Source organism: Orbicella faveolata, unplaced genomic scaffold, assembly GCF_042242905.1.
Source record: "Orbicella faveolata isolate gen_17 unplaced genomic scaffold, um_ofav_v1 contig_26, whole genome shotgun sequence".
In the NCBI taxonomy this organism is placed as follows: Eukaryota; Metazoa; Cnidaria; class Anthozoa; order Scleractinia; family Merulinidae; genus Orbicella; species Orbicella faveolata.
In genome coordinates, this window is record NW_028301554.1 from 21,678,968 (window position 1) to 21,702,248 (window position 23,281).

Here is a 23,281-nt window from a genome sequence, read left to right on the forward strand (position 1 = left end):
AAATCGTTCCTATTCGACTTTTCAGCAGTTATTTCACTTTTATTTTCCATTTATCTCCAGCAGTGAGCAAAAAAATGCACATCTTTCTTATATTTTCGTGGAAACAAAGGTACCTTGTTGCACACATTGGCGACTCAGGAAAACAAAAGTATCAAGTTGAAAACGTTGGCGTGAAAAGCACAATTGTCACATTTGCCGCAATGACTTTCAAAACCGTCTCGACAAACGGTAATCGTAAGTTATTTTTGAGCCTTGAAAGAAAACATAAACATGAAACATACACACTGCTAAGATTATGTCTTATCAAGTTTTTTTGTCCGCTGATATTCCGCTCATATTAGTTGACTACCAAGGGAGAGAACGGCATGGGTGAGGACCTAGGTGACTACTGTATCGGAGCCGTAAATTACACTCTGCAGTATCTGAGATTGTCTCACTAGTTAAGAATGAATATGAGTTCAAAATCAAGAGGAAGGAGAAAAATAAATTATAAAACTTGGGAACAAGCTTGGTCATGTCGTCTTGACAAAGCATTGAATAAACATAATGTAAAACTGAACAAGTATAAACACTCTAGTGATTCATAGCAGCCTTAAAAGCGGCCAGTGCCGGTTTAAAACTTTCTGTGAATATCAGTATGACGTTCTACCACGAATCCCGTTGTGTTATTGGCTGCGTAACTCACTATCTATTCTGTTTGTGAGTAGCCTAGCAGTGTGCGGTTGTTAATGAAATGGCGGTTGCTTCGTTACGTTTTCGAAGTGCCTGTGAAGAGGATTTAAATAATTTTCTAGTTCAGTTTTGAACGACTAGTAGATTTATACTCTATCGTTTTCTATGCGTGATAGAAATCTCCAGCTCAGAATCTAATTGTTCAAGGGAACATATGCATAATTGCCTGCTCTGAAATTATAAACGACCTCTCTTTTCATTTCTGAGATTTGCCTTCCTTAAAAAAAAAAAAAGAACATAGTGCCATTTGCCAACTAACCTCGGTCATCGCGCCCCGAATCTCCATCCCAGGCCTCGTTCATCCTATTCAGAGCAGACTGTAACTCGCTCACGGCACTGGTCAGGTGACTTCGTAGCTGGGAGCTGGTGAACCACGCCTGTGCTGACGTCACCCTGACACTTGCACGTGACGTGTCCCCGGAAATGGATTCTCGTGTATGGCCACCAGCAAGACCTGTTAAAATGGCGCAGGTAATTGAAAGTTGTTTTTGTTGTCGTAATTGGGTCTTTTTTCTTTTACTTTTTTTTTTTCCTCAATCCAAGATTATGAGCACGGATTGCACAAATTACAAGTTACGTACGACAGAAAACTAGATTAAGTTAGAAACGTAATATGTGGAAAAAACGTTCCCCCTAAATTCGATGAATTTTTCATCAGCATTTCTTTTTTCAAGGTTGTAATTGAATTTAAGACAGTAGAGAATCACCATAAAGCGTGACGTGTTGTCACTTGTAGTAAGTCTGATATCAACAGTTATCACTCACCCTTGAAGTCTGCCGTCTTCTTGGATGTTTTTCCGCAGCACACAGTGGACATTCCGCTAAACTCACCCGGAGACTCGGACGACACGAATAATTTTAAACTACAAGATCCAAAATAACGCAGTCTGTTAGCTGCAATAACGGCTATAACACCGACTCTGAACACTAAGACAGGACTCCGCCCGTCCCTCAGAAGTTGTTTCTTGGCCGTGCGGGATTCATCCTTTTCCCGCTTCTCACCTTCCATTTCGTTACTTAGCATTTCGCCTAAAGTGTTCGACTGATCCCGGAGAGATTCTAAAGTTCTTGAATATTCGGATAAAATCTTCCGTTGAGAGGCTAAAGCTCGTATTCGTCCAAACGCAGGCCATAAGGCGCCTGCGAGCAGTGCGCAAACAGTTAACAACGACGACTCGCTTCTTTGACTTTGTTCCAACGATAATTGAAGTCGAGCGTTTTCCATTTCCAGCGTATCTTTGACTTGTCCTGTTTCTTGAGCCCTTTCCCACGCTTGGTCAGCCAAAGACTGTGTTTTCTGAAAGAAAGAAAATCGCTTAAAGCTGAAACTAAGAATTCTTGTCCTGCAAAAAAGGGCGGCACAATAAACAAACCCCCAGCTCAATGATTTCGTTAATTCTCGTCACCTTTAAGTTTGAAAATGCCAGTTTTGACATTATCCGATGCAGAACTACTTCAGTTGCCAACTTACTCCGGAAGCTAAGGAATAAAGTCAACACTTCTCACAAAAATTAAGAAGTTCACAACTTCATCAAAGCCAGCCACAGAAGGGTCATAAAATGCCTATCGACTGAGTGAAGACAGCCGGACGGAAAATATTCGGCTCTCTGTCAGGACGCACGGACCTCGCTGCGCTCGGTCCGTACGTCCGGCCCTCTCACTCAGTCAATAAGTTCCTACTATCATCTCTGTCTCGCTTTTTGTTTAAGCTATGAAGGGCCCTGAACATCTTAGAAGAAAAGCGCAAAGCACTAGTGATACCTGGGTTCTGGTATGGAGATCTTTGATCAGGTTACTGTAATGTTCCTCTATCTCACTCTTTTGTTTCTTCCACGAAACTTCGCGGTCTTTGATGGCCGTAGAGAGCTGGGGATTTAAAACAAGATGTGAGATCTTAGCACTTTCACACCAGATAAAATAACTCAATTGACTTCAAGCCTGGTTTAAAGATTAATCGGATTTCCAACAGGGCTGGGTTGTTCAAAGCCCGATTAGGCTAACCTACGATTCGCAAGAATTTTTATTCCAGTTTTGCAACTTTTGGATGAGGTTTCATGTTTACATTGCTTACCCTTTAGTTTTGAGTTTTAATAACCTCAAACTGCACAGAGCATAAGCAATGAAACATTTTGAGACAAGAAAAATCAATACTTCGGTTTACTTCGGTTTACTTTTAATTTACTTTTAATCCTTTCGAACAACCCGGCCCAGGACACGCAGTTTCGGCGGTGTAAAACAAAAGCAGAAGAAAACTGGCTGCTTCTGAAGGCTGGCATTAGTAAAAGCAAATTCTCAGCCATCCTCAACTGTCAATCACTTTTTATTCGTCGTTTAAAAGTGCGCTGTAGATTTCGTTTACAGTTAACTTAAGCTTCGATTGAGGCGTTGACACTTGCGCTGGATACTCGGTAAAGAATTCCCGCCCTTTAGTGCTAACCAATAACATTCGAGTATTGCGGCGGTCACTGCACGTGCCTTGAGTTGTTTACGTCAAAAAATAGAAAGACTGCGACACCAAGGAGACAAACAAGGTCAGTAAAGCAAATGTTTTATTATCTATCCGACGTATTGGGCAATTTTTACAGAAACTTTAACATCTCGAACCTTCTAATACGCGAAACTCGGCTTCCTTCTTCGGAATTTCGTAGATGGAGAAGTAAATGCAAACAGACGAGAGGAAACGAAATTTAAGCTTGATGCATTTGCGAACAGAGTACGTGAAGAAACAAAGAATTACTTAGTCAGGTATTTAAGCAAATAACATGCTTTAAAACTAAGAAAACATCGTTTAAAATCAAGCTAAGGTTTATCATTAGTGGTTTTATGATGTTAACCTACCTCCGTTCTTAATTATGTGTTTATCTTGTATTTATCGTGGGCGACCGTGCGAGCCTTTACTACAACTGTACGTATACATAACGAAAGATAGAGTTGTTCAACTGTGTCTTAGGCCCATACTACGCCGAAGGAATTTGAAAACGGAGGTTTCACTCTGAAAACAAATCAAATGTTTCCCGTCCGCGCTACACCGGAGGAATTTAAAAACGCCACAATCACCGGTCATTTTGGATTTGTATTTGAAAAAAAAAAAAAAAAATCGGGCAAGGAAATCACATGATCATCGTGAGGTCATCGTTTTGAAAAACCTTCATTTTCGAAATGCTTTCTGTCCACATGAAAACGAAAACCCAGCGTTTTCAAATTCCTCCGGTTTGATGAGCGTTTTCGTAAAGCTCTGTTTTCGTGACGGATTAGTCTGGACGGTAGGCCTAACCGTAGAAATAAAGCTGCGTTTTCAAATTCCTCCACCCAGCGTAGAGTGGACGTAGCCTAAGTTACTTGTCCTATCAACAGCTTACAGTAGCTTGTGGTGTGCTGAACATTTAACAGCATGATCAGTCTTACTTTGGTCACTGTTTGTTCGTGTGCCTCCTGTGCATGCCGAAGTGACTCCTCTTTGCTCAACAACACGCTCTCAAGGTGCTGAATCTGAAATGGAAAAAGTGTTTGGGAAACGAATGTTTGAAGCTGGTATGGACGACTGTATCAAGCACCTCACATCGTTTTTGCAGACTGTACGATCACTATGTGCGATACACAAAACTTCTGATCAGACTAAGTTAAATATTCACGTCGGTATCTTTCTAGGAGAACATACACAACAAAAATCAACTACGTAAACGGAAGCCTTACATTATAACTCATGGTCAAACATGAAACTTAAAATTGTAAGGTCAGTAAGTATGAGTGACTTACCCTCTCGTTAGCTCTGTTTAGCTCGCTGAGTTGAGCTGACAGTTGCTCTGACACCAGGTTACACATGTCTGACCAGGAATATCTGGACAGAGCGGAGGAGTCTGGTGACGAGACATACACCTGTCCGGTGATCATCCGCTGGTACAGGGAATGCAGGAACATGCGATGAGTCTGAAAGAACCAGAAAATCCTACGTTTAATTTTAGCAGTGATCAATGGCGACACCGGACACGTGTTTCACAAAGTAGAGGACAATAATGCACTATTACGTAACAGTTGAGTGGGGAATGGTGCTTTTGTTGACCTGTATAGCCCCACCCAGTCAAAAGGAACAAAACAAAATTTCAAACTAGTCGTCAACGCAACGCCCTTCCATAATAACCCCCTGCTGCTTTCCCAAGTAACATCAATATGAGCCCATGACGTTCTAAACATTCTCGCTGATTCTAAACCCCCAATGCAGTGGCTTGCTTGTTGGATTACTAATGTTACAGTATGCTCAGAAACCTCTGATCTATCATATTAGAGTAATCTTCTTTGCCCAACCCCTTTAAAGGCTGTAACCTTTCCTACCCCTCCCTCTGCCCGTCAGCCAGAGCATGAGTTACAATACATAAAGATACAGCAGTAGAGTAAGTTAGGGCTCGCAAAGAAGAGCTTCGCTGAAGAAACATGTCTCCTAGGAAACATGAACTGAACAATCAGTTAGTCCTACCTCATCTTCACGATTTAAGACGCTCTTCACTTTAATGTTCTAAAAGGAACAAAATAATAGGTACCATTATTGATTTATTCATTTGTAAATGCAAACGTTTGACACTTCACGCTTTTATTAGTCTGTCCACGAACGTTTATCTTTTTGCTACGAGTTATTTTTCTTCGAGAGCTCTAACGATACGAGCGCAGAGCGCGAGAGCGTCTTTCCCCAGCCCCACCCCCTTTTGTTATGGCTAAGCTTGTGATCTCGACGAACTCAAGGCAAAATAGAGGGTCTAAGCGAACAGACTACGCCTTTGCATTCAGATAAGGAATATAGCTGATAAGAGAGACTTGTAACTTGCAATCGACGTACCTCTTCCTCTGAGTTTTGAACTTTGTTTTTGGCGTCTTCTATGGCCTTGTTCAATGTTTGTATGTCAATCTTCATGGCTGCTATTGTGGCTTCCTTCTCTGCGCATTCAGTGCGTGACTTGGCAAGCTCTTTAACTTTAGAGGCCACCGCGTTCTCCGCCTCCTGGCAAAAACACGCACAGAAAAACATAGGTTATTAGCGAAGACCAAGTTGGTCAATCCGGTTGAGCCAAGATTTTCTTGGACAAAATAATTTGATGGACTAACACTCAAAACGTCTCCTACGTGAAGGGCTTCCTTAATGGCAGTAAAACTACGTTGTGTTAGAATCAGCCTGTTTTACCATGTAGACTATCATTTTGGTATTTTTTCCCAATTGTAAAAAAAACTCATCTCCTCGAATACCCTTTTTTCAATAATTTCCTCAGTTTTTCTAAATAAATCTCATCACTATGTTCTTACTTTCATAGCCTTTTCTCTGCTGGTCACCATTTCTCTGTAATGTTCACAGTCCGCTGACAGTTTCTCCACAACCTCTCTCATCCTTTTTAACTAAGAGTATCAGAAGCAAAAATAACACATTATCTAAGCCTGAAATTCAGCTACCTCCCCAAGTCGCTCTCAAATTGGAACAGGCTACAAGAGGAGGAAGAGATTCGAGTTGAAGCAGTGTAATTCCTAACTGAAATACCAAATCTTGCTAATTACGATTACGATTTGACAATTTGCTGACTGTTTTCCTTCCACTTGCAACAAAATCCTTACGATTCTAGAGTGTTGTAAATTTGATGTCAGTTTCTCTAATAGCAAGCGAAACACTAAGCACGTGCGACTTTCATCTAGAATGAACAGAGAAGATCACAAAGTGGCAACAAATTTTCCAAGACTTTCTATGTAATAGTTTAAAAGACAGTGCATGAAGTTTGATAAGTTCGACACCGACCTCAACTGAGGCATTAGAGCATCTGTTCTGATAATCAACCAATGTGTGACGCAGATTCTCCAACACGGCAGCTGGTGACAGAGCCTTCTGTTTCTCTTTCTTGTGACCTGCAAGAAATAGTGAATAACTTTATTTTCATGTTCATGTCATTTAAGTCTCAGTCTCAACCCAGTTTCAACTAAGGATCTTGCATCTCAGATTTCGCCATTCGTTCATACAGTGCTTCTGAATGCGATCAGTTCCTTATATGAGCATTCATGAAGGCTCACCTTGTCGTTTGTGTTCCGCTGGTTTTTCAATCTGAAAATTGTCCAGGAGCAGTTCAAGCTCACGCATGCTACTTCCATAGGTTGTGTCCAGCTGAATTTGCCGTTTCTTCGCCTGTAAAAGATGTATTACACGTCCAACTTGGTTAAACCAAAACCAGTGAATGAAAAGTTAAAAAGGCGAATGCAGATAAACTGGTCTGAGTAAAGCTCTGCACACCAACCCCCCCCCCCCCCCAACCCCACATGCCAAGCCCCTGCAAACAGAGACATTACTTAATAGCCAGTTCTTGTCTATACGTTGTAAATGAAAGCTCTATTTAATCCTGTTTTTTTCCCGTGAAAAAGGGTTTAGGACTGGACCTAAAAGCCTCTGCCCCCTTGAGAAGGAGAGAGATATATGTAGTCCCTGAAAACAAAAAATATATATATCTTTTAGGGGGCAAGGGTGGGGTTTAAAAATTGGCAAATTACAGATTACAAATATGTACATTTTACCTGGCCGAGTTCACTTTTCAAGGCATCAAAGTTCTTCTGATGTACTTCCAGTTGTTTAGACAAGTCCGTGATGATCTTCAGTTTTTCATCTATTTCTTCCTGTAATTTCTTTCTTTCTGTAGAGAGACTCTCCTCTAAACTAGCCACTTTTGATTTCTCTGCTTTACAGGTGTCTCTTTCTTCTTCAAAAGCTGTTTCAAGCTCCCTGAAGAGAAGAAAATTGTGCAGTTTGAAATAGATAGATACTATGAAAATCACCGAACCATGGAATGGGCTCAAAATTTTGTACAGCAACCATTCCCACTTTATTGTGCTGACCCAGCCACATTCCTTCGTATTGTTGTGAGCTGACTGGAAGCAAAGAAAGACAAAGTTGAGTGTCTTTACCTCCATTCATTAAAAAAAAAATGTTTCTACCTTCTTCATTCCATTTCCCCACCTTAAGCTTGAATTGAATCTTGAATCCATCACTACAGTTCGCTGACAGTCAACTCACAACAGCACAAAGAAATGTGGGCTGGTCAGCAAAAGAAAGTGGAAGTGGTCGCTATACAAAAACACGAGCCCATTCCACAGTGGTTTTTCAAAGTAATACATACGTGTTTTTACATAGCCTGATGCAAACATGGGGATCGGTCTAGCAAAATGCAAGAGTTTAAATCTAAAACCATGCTAGAAGTGAGGGTTTACACTTGACTATTGAGCTCTCCTAGACTCATTGAGTGATTGCTGTTACATAAGGTCAGATAATTTAATAAATTTGATCAAAGAGCACCATTATATTACAAGTATGAAATGCAAGAAAGAAGAGTGGCAGAGTTATAATTCCTCATTACAAACCTGTGCTGTTTTGTCAGTGTGTCTAAGTTGTGTTTAGCTTCATCTACTGCTGATTTTTCAACCTCCAAGGCACCTTCAAGATCTCTTACCCTTAACTACAAAAAATAAATATGGTTTGCATGTTAATTATATATTATTCGTTTTTAAACCTTTCCTTGGTCAGTCACCCCTGTGTATCAGTAATGTAATTTCAGTTACAAAACAATCCATCTATCAGCTGCGATTAAATGATGGTTTACTACTTGATTTCCCTCATGGGAAGATGTTGACATCTTTTGGAGACAGATCTTTCACTGTTGCTGCTCCCACATTGTAGAATGCCTCACCCATCTCGTTAAGGAAATCAAAGACAGTTCAACAGTTTAAATCCTCACCCAAAACGAACCTTTTTAAACTAGCTTTAAAAATTTGACATAATTTTCAGAATTTATGATGTAATGCACCTTTGATCATTGCATATTAAAAGTTACAATATCAGTAATTAATTTATTGTTACTATTACTATTGCTATTGCTATTGTTATTGTTATTGTTATTGTTATTGTTGTTGTTGTTGTTGTTGTTGTTATTGTTATTGTTATTGTTATTGTTATTGTTATTGTTATTGTTATTGTTATTATTATTATTATTCCAGTGAAATAGATTTATTATTAGCAGTAAATAAATTAGTCAGTAAAAAATATTAGTCTCAGTAAAGAAGAAAGAAGTCTGGCTCATAAGCTCTGACATTTAACTCTAGATTCTGTATCATGATCCATCCACAGGTATTGTTGCTACTCTAGAGGGAATGTTGGTAATTTTACTCCCAAACTCCCCAGCATTATGAGAGATTGTCCCAACAATTTGCGGGAACCTGTTTATACTCCTTGGAAGAAAGGAACTGTGAGAGTCCATATCTTGACCAGTAACTAGCCTGTGAGCAGGCTCTTCACAAAAAAAAAAATTAAGGAGGGGTGAAAGGGAAGAAGACCCTCCCCGAAAAGAGCCTGAGCCCACAAAAAGCCTGCTGGCAGGCTATCCAATAACACAACAAAGAGATCTTCTAAGCAGGACCGCGACCCTTGTCGCTGAATCCAAAGTCCAGGGCACTAACCCTTAGGCTGCCACACCTCACACACAATATTATTAAAAATATGTTCATATAATTTCATCAGTATTAATAAAAAAGCTAAAACAGAATTGAATTCCAACTTGCCCTTTGGACAAGTAGCTCTCAAAACAGCAAAAAAATCTACTTGTCCCTAACAACCAGCCAGCAATTAGTCTTTTTCTCAAGCCCCAACTAAACTTGCAACAAAGTACTCAAATTATTGAGATCTACATATTTAGTTAAAGAGGAATGAGGACAGAGAACATGTCCAAGCTGTTTTTTCTCAGTCTTGAATACATAAACATCCAAAGCCTGTTAAGTTATTGCTTTCTCTCAAAAGTGATCCTACATAGGCCAATACAACATATTGACTAAGTGTTGACTAATTAATACCCTGAACCAAGTCTGAGACTGCAAATCAACTATATTTGACTGAAAATGTGTAAGTTACACATGGTGTGTCCAAGGGAAGCACCAGTCAATTGATCACGCACAGAGTAAATCCCCACAGAAGTAACAAATAAATCATATACAGTGTTATGCCCACCTGAATGATCTCTGAGTTAAACTTCGTCTCTAAGTGCGCAGCCCTCTCTGCTTCAATGCTTTCCTCTAGTGACTTAATGCGTTCTTGATATTGCTAGAAAGGAAATGACAGTTGACAGATAATTAGAGCAAGTGGATAATTATTACTCACTAGCATTAACCCTGGGTTAGGTGGGTTAATATCAACTGGAAGAGTTGTGTCTTGAGAGAGGTTTTTGAAGGAGAGGTCTTGTGCCGTGGCCAGTTTTTGATGTTGGGCTTTGAGTTCAGAAGACTCAATTAACTGTACAGGAAGCTATTTGCCAGGTGCCTGACACTTTTCCTGCACAGTTTCCAGTTTCAGTGATTGACAAGTGTTTATTGTGTTGTTGGATAGAAAATATGAGGTGTAGTTTTACATTCAAAAACGAATGAGGCTTGAACGATGATTTCAGTTTTACATTAAAAACAGAAAGCCTAGTCTGTCTGAGAAAAAATCTAAGAAACATATTTTGCTCTTCTTTAGTTCATTTTAATTCATAAATAATATTTTCATTCATGGAAAACAAAGTCTTGTCATACATCATGTATTAAGAGTTGTTATTTTTAGACACATTTTTCTTATATTTTTACTGTAAAATCTTACATTGTAAAGCGCTTCAGAGTATTCTATAATTTTAGCACTATATAAATCTAATATTATTATTATTAATCATTAACGCCCAAGTCGCTAGTGGAGGGAAGGTGCCTACAAAGCCCGGGGGCTGCAACCACAGTCACATCCCCAAGGCGCTAGAACACCCGACTGGCCTGCCCAACCCGCAACCAAGCCACGAGCCCCCCATGCCAAGCCCCTTACAGGCACCCATCACACTCAAGCCAGATAGCATTGGTGGGAAAAAAAAAAAAATGCTGAAAAGAGGGGGGGATAAGGAGGGAACGCCAAGAACCACTAAACTGTAATTCAATCCACAATGCCACACTAACAGAGCGATGAACACACTGTGAGCACACGGGACAACAACACATGTACTAACCAAAAATACCGCTGGACAATGTCGGCCCCAGGGCTCTCATGACCATATGACTGTTGCAAACGCTACAGAACACACAAAACACTAAACAAACGCTAACAGATGGCCAAGGCACTAACAAACGCCTACAAAAACGCTACTGAACAGACTTGCTCCTGGTCATAAACTATGTAAAAATTTCATTGAACTATATCAAACGCTACAGAACACACCAAACGCTAACCAAACACTCACAGACGGCCGAGACACTAACAACCGCCTATAAAAACGCTACAGACAAGACTAGCTCCTAGTCATTAACTATGTTAAATTTCATTTAACTATATTTATATTGTTGCATGAGGATGATGATGATCTCTCATCCATTAGAGAGTACAAAAGTTTGATCTGTGATGCTAACATTTTCGCCATGTTGAATGTGACTTTTCCTCAAAGATCAGTATATGAATGTCTTAAATTGATACAAACATTATTTGCATAAGAGAGTTGTTGATCAACAAAGCTTCAAATGTATTATTCAGTTTTTACCCATACGTTTCAGAGCAAAGATACCTCAATTTCTTTCTTTAATCTTTCTTCCTTCTCAGAATAGAACTCCAAGTCTCTTTGCTGCTTTTGTAAAGTCTCCCCTTGACTTGATCTTTGGGCTGAAAAAATTGTAAACTTAGATATTAAAAACACTATTATTCATAATTATATTTTATTTCATTAAGAAGAAATAACAAGTACAGTTTAATTTTGAAATAATTCAATTATTGAATGTTTAGCAATCTGAGGTCTATGAATGCATTGCCAGGGAAGCATGTCATTTCTTGCGACGCATTTCCTGCTGTTTCCAGCCCTGTGTCACCTCCCCTCCCCTCCCCTCACTGTAATCGCTGACCTATGAGTCAAGATACCATCAGTGTTGTTTGTGCCTCAATACAGCTGTACACCCAGCCATCAATACCTCTGGTACAAATAGAGAACTACCTATTTACTTGTTCATGAACTGCACATTAACTTACTTTCAAGGGAAGAACACTTTTCTTGCAGCTCAGCATACAAACTGTGGATTAAGATATCAAATATCAACACCATGCAGTTTCTCTGTTAACTGATCACATAAGCAATGAAAATACAATGTAACATTATGGTCTGAACCATTACAGAACAAAAAATATTTATTGATGTAAAAAATTTTCACCTCTCTTGTTCCTCAATCACAACATGCAGCTTCCTTTTTTCTTCTCCCTCAATTTGGAGTTGGTTTGTGAGTTGGAGAATCATATTTTCCTGCACAAATGCCACAGAAATGTTGACAATGTAGCTTCCACATTTTCTTTTGCTTCATGTACATAATCTCACTTATCTCATAGACAGTCACCCTCCACTCCTGCAGAGCTATATACACTGTAAGTATTATTAACATTCCCAGAGACACTACTGTAGTAAAATTTGTTAACTGCCTCACTTCATCATTCACCGTGTACATATATAAAAAACATTTTCTGGCTGCACAATTTCAAAGTTTTTGTACTGAACGATTTTGTAAAGAAAACTTTCGTGCAAATTAATCTTGAGAGTAAAGTGATCATCACAGTACAAAATATAGTCCTCAGGGAAAAATCTACTACCATATGGTAAATACCAGATATGTTTTTACAATATATTACTGAGAAAATGTTCAAGAATCTCTTTAACCAATCTCATAAAAGAAAACCACCATTTTACATTGCAGCAGCATAGGCAACTAATAAACAGCACTACAATAATGAACATGACAATACATGTACGTTGTACCTTTTCTGCAAGTAGTTGATTAGACTTGTGTTCTTCATTCTTGCTGGATTGCCTTGTTGCTTCCAAAGCTTCCTCAACATTTTGTAACTGTTTCTTGAGCTGAGTGATGTTTTCTTTGTTTTTGTACATGTGAAAGGAAAAACCATTTGGTATGCATTATAATTGTAATCCAAAACCACACAGTCCCACAATCCTGGCTGCTTTTTTTAACCCAGGATTGTAGCTTTAGTCTCCCCATTAAGATTTTCATTGGGCCGGTCACAATTTTTCGTGAGACACCTGGAACAAAACTTTTGTCCTCAATCTTTCACAATGCCTTGAATGCGGAGCTACCAGGCTTCACGTTTACAATATGGCGGATGCAGTACACAGAAAGAGACCACCCTAACCAAGTGCTCAAAACAAGATTTTATTTCAATTTACCAGTTATAGAGGCAGCGATACTCATGGTAGTCAGGAATTTTTTCCAAACATTTAGACGGTGCGATATGGTTTAGATATCAAATTATTGTATGTGCGTAACCTAAAAACTGTTTGTTATCCTTTACTGTGTGATCGTCCCCCAAAATCCAGCCAGCAATGACCTCTTTCTCAGCCGGCGAATTATCGCCGGCAGCCAGCACTTGGCAACAGCCCAGCTAACCAATCCGTGGACTACTGCACATGTGCCCATTTAACACATTTACATGTATAAATCCCTGGCAATAGAGTAGTGCAAGTTTTCAGAAATATGGCAGGATTCATTGATGTGAAGGTAAAAAATTCAGGAAAACTTAAACTTCCCACATTGATCTTTTGTTCATTTTTTGCAATCAGTTAAGAGTGTAAACTGAAGTCAAACTAAATGTAACCAGTACCAGCCCTTTACTTGTTTACATTTCTTTCTTGGCACACATGTTCAATGCATGATGTGGCATAACAGTGCTTTAATTACAGTACATGTACATCATCACTCTTATCACTCTTTTAAGATTCACAGTTTACTGTGTTGAAAAAATAAATATTTGGTTAACAAGTAAACATTTGTGCAGCATACCTTTGAGACTAGCATTTGTCTTCTGAAGAGCACTCTCCCTCTCTGCTGCTGCTCTCTTTTCCTGATTGGCTACTCTGTTTGCGATGGTAAGATCATACTCCAGCTTCTGTCTGTTTGCCTCTCCCTTCTCCACAGTGGATCTGAGTTTGGCCACTTGACCTTGTAGCCCCATAATCTACAACAAATTATTTCATGGAGACCTCTAGTTCTTGTAATATAGACTTACTTTGTACCACAAGGTACCCAAACATGATCCTTCTCTATCTTGGTATTTGTTTGCAAGCAGTGATTTACAGTTGCTACATGTACTTGCTGTGATGGTAAGTTAATAAAAACAAATATTTATTAATTCTAGGCATACTCCAACATAATCTGGCTTAACAGTGTACTGGACAGCATGTGGCCAATTTTTCTCCCAGAGCCCTATCTCCTCTCTTTGCTCATAAGTAGAAGAGTTTTTGTTTCCTTCCCTCATATACATGTATCCATGTTTACATATAATCACTAGTAACTGTACCTCTTCATTAAATTTTCTGATTTTGTCTGCCTGCTCTTCTTCACCTTGAGCAAGTTTACGCCTCAGCTCATTAGAATCTAGCCCAAAATAAAAATACCTCATGATTAATTTTGAATGCATTTTTTTGAAAATAGAAGAGTAAGCTAACAATATTCAAAATAATACACTATGTTCTAAAATTAATAACGATATCACTCTTATCACAGAGTCTTTCTAAAATATGGTCAATAATTCAAACTATAGTCACACAACCTTTTTATCTCAATAGAACATGTACTCAGGATGCCCAACAACATCATTGTATCACTCCTCTGTCTTAAACACCCAAAGGAAAAAGGAAGATGGGCAGACCCAAAAGAAGAAAAGAATGTAGCCAGCTGAAAGTGATGAGCCGAGGCTCAACTGCAAGCAGCAGACAAACTTAGATGGCAGAGGAGGGTAAAGACCATGTATTTATGCAAAAGAGCTTGAAGAGGCGAGGTATGGTGAGGTGAATCTTTCCATTACAAAAATTGCTTGATATTGGCAAAGAAATGACCTAAACACATTATTTTATTATTAAAAATTTATAAAAAAACGTTCACTGGCTATATAAAGTTAAAACTTTCAGAGCTTTCGGCTGTCATACTACAGCCTTCAATGGATAAAAAATGGAAAAGATAACAACTACAAATATATACAAAAATATGTGGAACTATAAAAAGAATATATTAAAATGGAAAAATATAAGTGTTAATGAACTAATTGTTCTTTTTTAAAAGAATGGAGTATTGATTGGGAAACAGCCTTGAATTGTTATCTGCATGATCTGTCGAAACAGTGTGCCATGATTCTAACATCTTACGAATATGTGAAGAGCCCTTATCAAACACTTGGGAATTTTTAAAGTCAATAGAGTGATTTGAAGACCAAGCGTGTTTAGCGATGTTGGAACCTCTTGCGTAAGACATCACATTCCTCATGTGTTCTTTGTTTCTCGTTTCAAAGCATCTGCCAGTCTCGCCTACATAACTCCATGGGCAGTCGGCACAAGATATTTTATAAACCACATTTGGTTGAAGTTCAATCGGAGGTCGAGATTTAGGAGAGGGAAACTCCTGTTGTAATGTCTTGACTGGCTTGCTGACAACTCGAATATCATGTTTTTGAAGAAGTCTATTTAGAGGCTGAGAAATTCCATTAATGTAGGGGAGGACTACATAACTAGAGGAATTGGAGGGTGTGGCCCATTTGAAAAACATACAAACAAGTTCCTCAGGTGCTGGGATGGAATTTGTGCGCCGAGTAGAAGATTTCTTCTTTAGAATGTTGGAGATGACATTTTGGGGGTAATTGTTAGAACGTAGAGCATCAGTGACATGATTAAGTTCAGCCTCTTTTCCTTGTTTCGTGCTCGGCAGTTTAGTTGCACGATGTAATAAAGTCTCAGCTGTACTGATCTTGTGTCGTTTGTCATGGTGGGAGAAGAAATCCAAATACCTATTGCTATGGGTTGGTTTTCGATATACATCAACAATGAGAGCATTATCCTTGCGAGTAACCAAGGTGTCCAGGAAAGCGATCTGCTTATTATTTTCTTCTTCAATAGTGAAGGAGATGTGTTGATCGATAGCATTGAGTGTGTTATGGAAAGAGTCGACTGCATTTCTTTTAATGATGCAAAAACTATCGTCAACAAGCCAGTCAAGACATTACAACAGGAGTTTCCTTCTCCTAAATCTCAACCTCCGATTGAACTTCAACCAAATGTGGTTTATAAAATATCTTGTGCCGACTGCCCAGGGAGCTATGTGGGCGAGACTGGCAGATGCTTTGAAACGAGAAACAAAGAACACATGAGGAATGTGATGTCTTACGCAAGAGGTTCCAACATCGCTAAACACGCTTGGTCTTCAAATCACTCTATTGACTTTAAAAATTCCCAAGTGATTGACAAGGGCTCTTCACATATTCGTAAGACGCTAGAATCATGGCACACCGTTTCGACAGATCATGCAGATAACAATTCAAAGCTGCTCCCCAATCAATACTCCATTCTTTTAAAAAAGAACAATTAGTTCATTAACACTTATATTTTTCCTTTTTAATATATTCTTTTTATAGTTCCACCTATTTTTGTATATATTTGTAGTTGTTATCTTTTCCACTTTTTATCCATTGAAGGCTATAGTCTGACAGCCGAAAGCTCTGAAAGTTTTAACTTTATGTAGCCAGTGAACGTTTTTTATAAATTTTTAATATGTTTTGTCCTGGCTACGGTTCTTCTATTTTTAAAACATTATTTTATACATGATAACAAAATACAACAAGAGACTTGATTCTTGCCTGTGTAATCCATTAGATTTCCAGCTTCTTGCAACTTCTGTAGTTGCCATCTAAGTTCCCGAATTTCATTTTCGTATTCTGCCACTTGGTCATTGTTCCTGGGCACCACATCCATTTCATCAGCTTGTTCAATACTCTGAAAATAACAAAGGACACAATTGATTTAAATAAATAGCATAGTTACAGGGTTACATTGTCTTTTAATATAAATGATCATTACCAATTCAACCAAAACAAGCAGGATTTGACAAACTGTCTTGAGACTAATTATATAGTTTTCTGGCTTTAGAATACTTGCAGGTTTTGTATTTCTGCTAAAAACTGTAGCTGGCAGTGAATATAAAACAACCTATAGCTGTAAATGGTATGGCGTACATGAATGTACAAGATTTTTGTGCAATTTTAGTGTGAAATGTATTCTACTGGTAATTGTCATTTGCTAGGTCTTACTTTTCACCACCACTATCAGTCCTATTAGAGCATTTCAAACACATTTCACACCTTGATAACTAAACACAGGGTTCTCATTAATTTAGGGAGTAGACGGCCAGCACTTAATGAGAACCCTGTTAACATCTACTGAATAGCACTGGTCAGGATTCAAATCAGTTGAAGAGGAAGTAAATTATTCCAGGAGTTTTCTGGAGTACAAATATAAAATTTCCAGGATCCAGAACTCAGAATTGACAGCAATTTCAAACGCTTTTTGACTTTACTTTAAATGCCAGCAGTTTTCCAAGAATAAATAGAGAAAAGAAAAATTTTCAATAAGTTTTGCAGTTATAAGCATTTAAACAGCTAAAGCTAAAGATGTAATAACAGGTAATGCTGTTGCTATGGTAACCTGATATATATATATAAAACAGGATGCCCACAAATTGGTCATTGTTATTGACATCTACATGATAACATTATTTCAGTATCATCTGATTAAGAGTACAGTGGAAGTACTGATCCAGCAGAGTATTAGTGATGGAAAGAGTTGGCAATTATTGTCCGCCACCTTAACCCTTTGACTCCTGTGCCAGCCGTAACTGGCTGTGACGAGCCTTGGCCTTTCTTCCACTTCTGACGTCATCACCCTTGACCAAAATTGGCATCATCTATGCTCAACTTCTGCAGGAGGAAAAGATCTTTCCAATGATACCCAGATCAGAGTAATCAGCCCCATGGGGCCTGAGATATGCACAAAAATGCTCAAAAAGTTGAGTGAAAAACTCAGAGCAAAATTTCCTGCCCCTATATGTGGCTACTCCGTGGCAAAAATTGCCTATCTCAATGATTGTTTCTCAGAATGTTTTAAACTGGAAGCAAGCCCAGTAGAAGGTCAATCACTGCAGCAAAAAGAAAAGAAGAAAAAGGAAAGGCAAAAAAATTAAAAAATCGAAAAGCCTAAAGACGTAGGTCATCTCAATATTTTGATTTCTGCACATGCCTGAGTGAAAATGTCGTAAAATGCAATGCTAGGGGAAAGAAAGGCATGCTGTCATGTTGCAAATGCCTTTTTGAGTAGATTGGAGCTAATTTGGCCCTTATCCAGCCTGAAAATCTCCAAAACTTCCAAAAAATGCGTTTATTAGCAAAAAGCTCCAGGAGTCAATGGGTTAAGAGAGTCATGTAACCCTGATGCAAATTTACCCACTAGGAGTTTCAAATGTTTATTTACCCTTTTTCGCATCCTCTGCATTAGCAAAGCTTCTTTGAAATTTCAAAATTCAAAATGGCAGGTGTTTCAACACTTTCTAAAAGTTTTATAAACTCTAAAACAAAAGAACAACAATGTTTATGTCATTTAACCAAGGTGTTGAGCTGTTTACGTCGGCAAGTGGGTATTAAAGCACTGATGTCGTGATAGGATGAAAATAGTACGCTCACACTGATTGGCGAATGTCGACAAACTACCACAAATTTCCAGATCAAACATCGTGTTTGTGTACACTAAGTACACATGAACGGGAGATAAGCTGGTCGAGGCCGATCAATCAATCCGTACTGAAAAAAACAACACAACCCACCTACACGTGCAGATTGTTAAAATCGAAACCCTGTCGCTTAGATCGCATTAGAACTAGGATGTTCTCGATCAAGACAAGTGTCATTTAACCTCTCCTTCATGACATGAGCAAATTAACTAAAAATCAACTGCAATCATTTGACACGCGGAAATCAACATGATCATGATTCCTGCGAACAAATGTAGTATACGTTTAGAGTTTACATGGGGATTTATTGTAACTTTAAAGAAAAAACGATTAAAAGATGCTTACATCTTGAGCAAATGCCGGAGAATTTGGCGAACTATTACCACTGTCAGGCGGAGAGCCCGTTGATACAGGAATGGGAGAAATCGAAGCGCTCGCCGAGCGTCCTCCCTCTGTGTAAGTGGAACTCCAGTCACTCGTAGCCATCTCGCATGATTTATACCATTTTGAAGCCACTGGTGAACGAAAAGACGATGCTTTATGTCACATCCATTAGAACGGCACTTGATTTTCTTTTGTTATTACAACAATACGCTGAAAAACTGAAGTGACTTAGGAAGCTTACAACGGAAAATGGCCAAAAAGCGCGATTTGTTTTGTTGTTTGCTACCGCTGACCATATTTTCCCGCTTATTTCCTGCCTCATTACCAGATTGCCTCCGACAGGTACGAACAGGACGGGGCCGAGTGTACTGCTGAGTCACGATGCCAAATGCAAAGTAATCGAATCTTGCCTAAATTAAATCCAGTGAAAAATATATAAACTTAAATGGAAAACTTCAGCGTGTTGCCTACTTCACAAATTCTTTCGCACTAGATCGCATAGAGCCAAACAAACGCGGATCAAAACAAAACGAGTTAACCCACGTTTATTTTTATCTATATCTTATTTTAAACGAGTTGATTTCCAGAACAGTTTGAACGTTATAGTAAAAATAAGTAAAAATGGAAATGAAATGAAAATGTGACATAAAAAATAGAAAGCCATATGGATGATCCGTTAAAGAGTCCCTGACTTCCCTGACCCCATAAAAAATCCCACATAAAAACAGATCACCATGCTAAATATTGAAACAAAATGAAAAATTTCAAGAATCAGTTTTCAAGAAATTATCCATTATCAGTACAATTACTCGAAGAAACTCAAGCTCAAGACAGAATGTCTCGTGTCTCCCATTTTCATACCTATTCTCGTCTTCTTGTACTGTTTTGGACAACAGCCTTATTCAAATAATAAATTATACGAATCAGAAAGTAATTATTGGACGGAATAGCTACTTTGCTCACGTGACGTTTGCAATAGCTAAAAGTGACTGGGAAGACAATGGAAGAAGTAAATTATAATGCCATTTTTAAAGGTGTCTGCCTTAACACTTCGTCTTTCTGAAAACATAAACACCAGAAGAAAAATTTTATAAACCATAGAAAGGAAAACCAAATTTAAAATTGAACGGGGCCACGAGAGTATACATGACACATGAATGGCTGCAGAGTTCTCATAAGCAAGTAATACTTTTATTCAAGTGTCAAGCTAAAAAAGGCAGTAATAAAACCACTTAATAGGGATACTTTAGCATAAAAATAGCAAGATCTAAATATTATGTTTAAAAACTAATGAAAAATACTTACAACATAAAAATATAAATAAGATAAGAATGTGTGGCATATATAAGATAAAAATACAATACTGACTGGTCACAACTCTCAAGGTGTGACTATCACACTCATTCAACCAGAGAGATATCCACACACTTTGTGGGGGACAAAAATCGAGTTAAAAAATAGAAGCTTATAGCTTAACATATATAGCGCTCGTAATCATTCGATGAGGGTCTAGCAAATCATTCGGCGTTTGCGATTGATCAGGACTTATTACAAAACAGCCGTATTTCCTGAGCCCCCAATTTTCGATATCACTGGCTGACGTCTCTACAGTTCAAGCTCTCTCTGCTGTATATTATTTCTTGACGTTACAGCTTAATTACTCAGCTGTTGAATTTTCCGCTTGGCATCTTTCCAAAAGATTTCCGACGATTGTCTTTGTTTTGTTGCTCAGCATATAATTACCCTAAAATCTCTCATGCCTTTCAAGAAGGGAACGCGACGAAGTACAAAGTAAGCTGAACTGTTACATAGTTTATTTCGAGGTTTTTCTTTTCTGTGTGAAAAACGCGAGCGAGCGAAGGAAAAGAGACCCTGGAAAAAAAAATGTCACCAGCACGTAAGCCCGCGCGTCATTTTCTGGGTATTACGCTCTATGAATTTTGGACCGTTTCCAGAAAAGTCTTCTTATTTAGAAGATGAGAGAAGATGATAGTAGACATAGACGTCAAGAAAGCGTCGCATTTCTGCGTCCAATATCTTCAATAATTCAAATTTTCAGGCTGTTCGATATTTGCTTTAAGTCACTTCAAAATTCGTGAGACTGTTTTCACGCGTCTCTGAACACAATCCGACCGTAATTTTTCTATGCTTGATTAGGTGAACATGTGCACACACAACGCAAGTTCAGGCACGTACTTTTTTTTGGTGCCCTGTTGTGACCAGACAACAAAAATTGTGGACTTTTTGGGTGCACTCTTAAATCCCCGTCCTCCTGTGTTATGTGCTGTGTTATGCCTCGTTTCCCCGATGTAAATAATTAGTCATATGTCGACAATGCCGGAATAGCTGGTGGAAAGGGCACTATACTCAGTGTCACTTGCTGCTAAACGGTCTATTTTTAAAACAGGGAATACATTTAGACGATTTTGAAACGAGGTGTGTACTCTTGTCAAACATTAGGAGCAGGCTTTAAAAGAAAAGATTTTCTTTTTACGTGGTAGCCAACCCTCTTGATAAGGGGATCAAGGCATCGTACATTATGAGACCCTTCTCGGGTCTGAGAAAGGAAAGATGGGGCATTGGTTTTGTGGTCAGGACTAAAGTCAGGTGTTGAAGTTTAATCTTTAGCCTGAATCACAGTAAATGTTTCGCGAACTAAAGGCGGGCCACATATTCTCACCGGACTGAAATATCATGAAGTACCCCCGGTTTTTTGACGATCTGTTGGTTTCAAGCCATTACGCAAGAGACTCTGATTGACTCACTGGCGACAGTGCACGTAGGTAACAATTGACATTTTGTACTACCAATTAATTCACATGACATGATATGAACACAAGGTCTCAGCTCTTAGTCCGCGCCTGCGTCAACTTGGACAAGACTGAACATCATGTTTACACCAACACTGAAATTGGAAGTGTAAATGCTCGCCATGGAAGTAAAAATTTCATAGCAGTCTCTGAAAGGTGCAAGTGGTATTAAAATAATTTTGGTCTCTATATTCAGCCATGATGTCTCGATAACTATGGTAATCAAAACAATTTATGTCCACTCTTTGTATAAGAGGACGTACATATATTAACTATGATAATAATCTGGATACCGGAGCAGAAGTATAACCCGTGAAGTGTAGAGAAGGTTATTTTACCATGCAGTGAACTGACTCTGACTCTGTCTAGCCTCTAGGTCTAAATATTAAGCAAGGCGGAATTGTCTAGATAGACATTTCTCTAAAAATTGACGCTTAAAATGTGGATCGATACACAGACCATAAACACTGACATTACAAAGGTTCAAAACAGAAAGGCGTCGTCTCAGCTGCTTCCACCGGAACAAGCATCCGGTGATATTTTCAATTTAAAATATTGAAGGATATTCAGGGATTTTTAAACTCCGAGTGCAGTTCAGTCACCATGCAATATATCGGTCAAATATCGCGTGATTCCAGGCTCGTGGTGGCCATCTATGTCTTCTGAAAATCGCTCGAGAAACAATATGTAACACCTTGTTTAATATGAAGGGTATGTTTATAAAGAAAAACTAATAAGTGTCAAGGCAACTAAGCGTCATCAAAAGTACAAGGTGACGTTTGTAGCTGTCAGGTGCACTGAATTCGCAGCTGATTCCGGTGGTCGGAAAAAATGGAGTCATTATGTAAATAATAATTTAACCCTCTGAACACTTCAGCTGTAGTTATTACGATAATATTATAATCCCGGCGGAAGGATCTCGAAATTAATCTATTCATAAACTGGTACATATAATTTTGAAGTGTATTGCATTATTTTTGACAAAAAAAATAAATAAACAAGGTTGTGGTCAAGAGCCAAAAGACAGTACGACTGTAAATGTCTTTGTCTTGTCTTTTGTCGAGATGATCTACTTTGATCATAGTCTCTTGGTTTTGTAATAGAAGCAGAGATAAACGGGATGAGAGGAGGGGGTCTGAATTACGACAGGTGCACCAACTTAACGTCGAGTGCAAATTTATAAATTTCTTGACGTATGAGTTCAATCAGTCTAAAGCAGGAGTAGCGTGCGCTATCACCTGTAATTATTAAGTGTAGATAAAGGTTCCTTTCATTTACACAGGATCGTTACTTAATAAAGAGCCAGTCTATCGATATCATCAATGATACCATAAAACAAGGTCGTTATCTCAACCTTTTACATTTTTGTGGTAATGATCTCGTTCAACTTTGCGTCGCGTCACGTTATTCAAGTTAAATGTTTCCCGCAGATACAATGACCTAAGCTAGCTAAGATCAAGAGGTTTCTTTTGTCTATTTGTGAATACTGCTGAGATGTAAGTACTTGAAGAAGATATTCAGGTAACACAGTCATTGCAAATTCAATTTTTTTACGGGTTGAAAATATATAAGGAAAGTTAACGAATATTTAGAGCTTGAAATTTCTTGAAATATTTTTTTTTTCAGTTTATACGAGCTAAGAGAGCTTCGAACTCAGAATTCTGTTGAGTGAGCGAGTTATTCAAACGTTATAGCAGTGATTAAAATTTGCGTACTGATATTGGACAACGTCGAGCGCTTTGTTTGTCCTC

The 23,281-nt window shown here is 38.5% G+C and overlaps 1 protein-coding gene and 1 long non-coding RNA gene across 2 annotated transcripts in view; one reads left to right on the top strand and one right to left on the bottom strand.

The window, feature by feature from the left end:
* Positions 1–18,987, bottom strand: part of LOC110065994 (coiled-coil domain-containing protein 171-like) — a 31,001-nt gene extending 12,014 nt beyond the window's left edge. Inside the window, exons 1-21 of the mRNA XM_020773179.2 lie at positions 18,682–18,987; positions 16,415–16,550; positions 14,090–14,166; positions 13,573–13,747; positions 12,537–12,649; positions 11,941–12,029; positions 11,762–11,802; positions 11,307–11,401; positions 9,743–9,835; positions 8,107–8,201; positions 7,267–7,471; positions 6,772–6,883; positions 6,503–6,609; positions 6,022–6,111; positions 5,561–5,722; positions 5,204–5,242; positions 4,489–4,659; positions 4,138–4,221; positions 2,494–2,598; positions 1,498–2,029; positions 992–1,186 (exon numbers count right to left, since the gene is read on the bottom strand). Of these exons, the coding sequence (XP_020628838.2) occupies positions 992–1,186; positions 1,498–2,029; positions 2,494–2,598; positions 4,138–4,221; positions 4,489–4,659; positions 5,204–5,242; positions 5,561–5,722; positions 6,022–6,111; positions 6,503–6,609; positions 6,772–6,883; positions 7,267–7,471; positions 8,107–8,201; positions 9,743–9,835; positions 11,307–11,401; positions 11,762–11,802; positions 11,941–12,029; positions 12,537–12,649; positions 13,573–13,747; positions 14,090–14,166; positions 16,415–16,550; positions 18,682–18,822 (2,857 nt within the window). The 5' untranslated portion in view covers positions 18,823–18,987. The remainder of the gene's footprint in view (positions 1–991; positions 1,187–1,497; positions 2,030–2,493; positions 2,599–4,137; positions 4,222–4,488; positions 4,660–5,203; positions 5,243–5,560; positions 5,723–6,021; positions 6,112–6,502; positions 6,610–6,771; positions 6,884–7,266; positions 7,472–8,106; positions 8,202–9,742; positions 9,836–11,306; positions 11,402–11,761; positions 11,803–11,940; positions 12,030–12,536; positions 12,650–13,572; positions 13,748–14,089; positions 14,167–16,414; positions 16,551–18,681) is intronic.
* Positions 3,202–14,457, top strand: LOC149108519 (uncharacterized). Its single transcript, XR_016209163.1, has 3 exons — positions 3,202–3,263; positions 3,381–3,477; positions 14,358–14,457. It is a non-coding gene; the product is annotated as an uncharacterized LOC149108519 (long non-coding RNA).
* Positions 18,988–23,281: the final 4,294 nt, after the last annotated feature.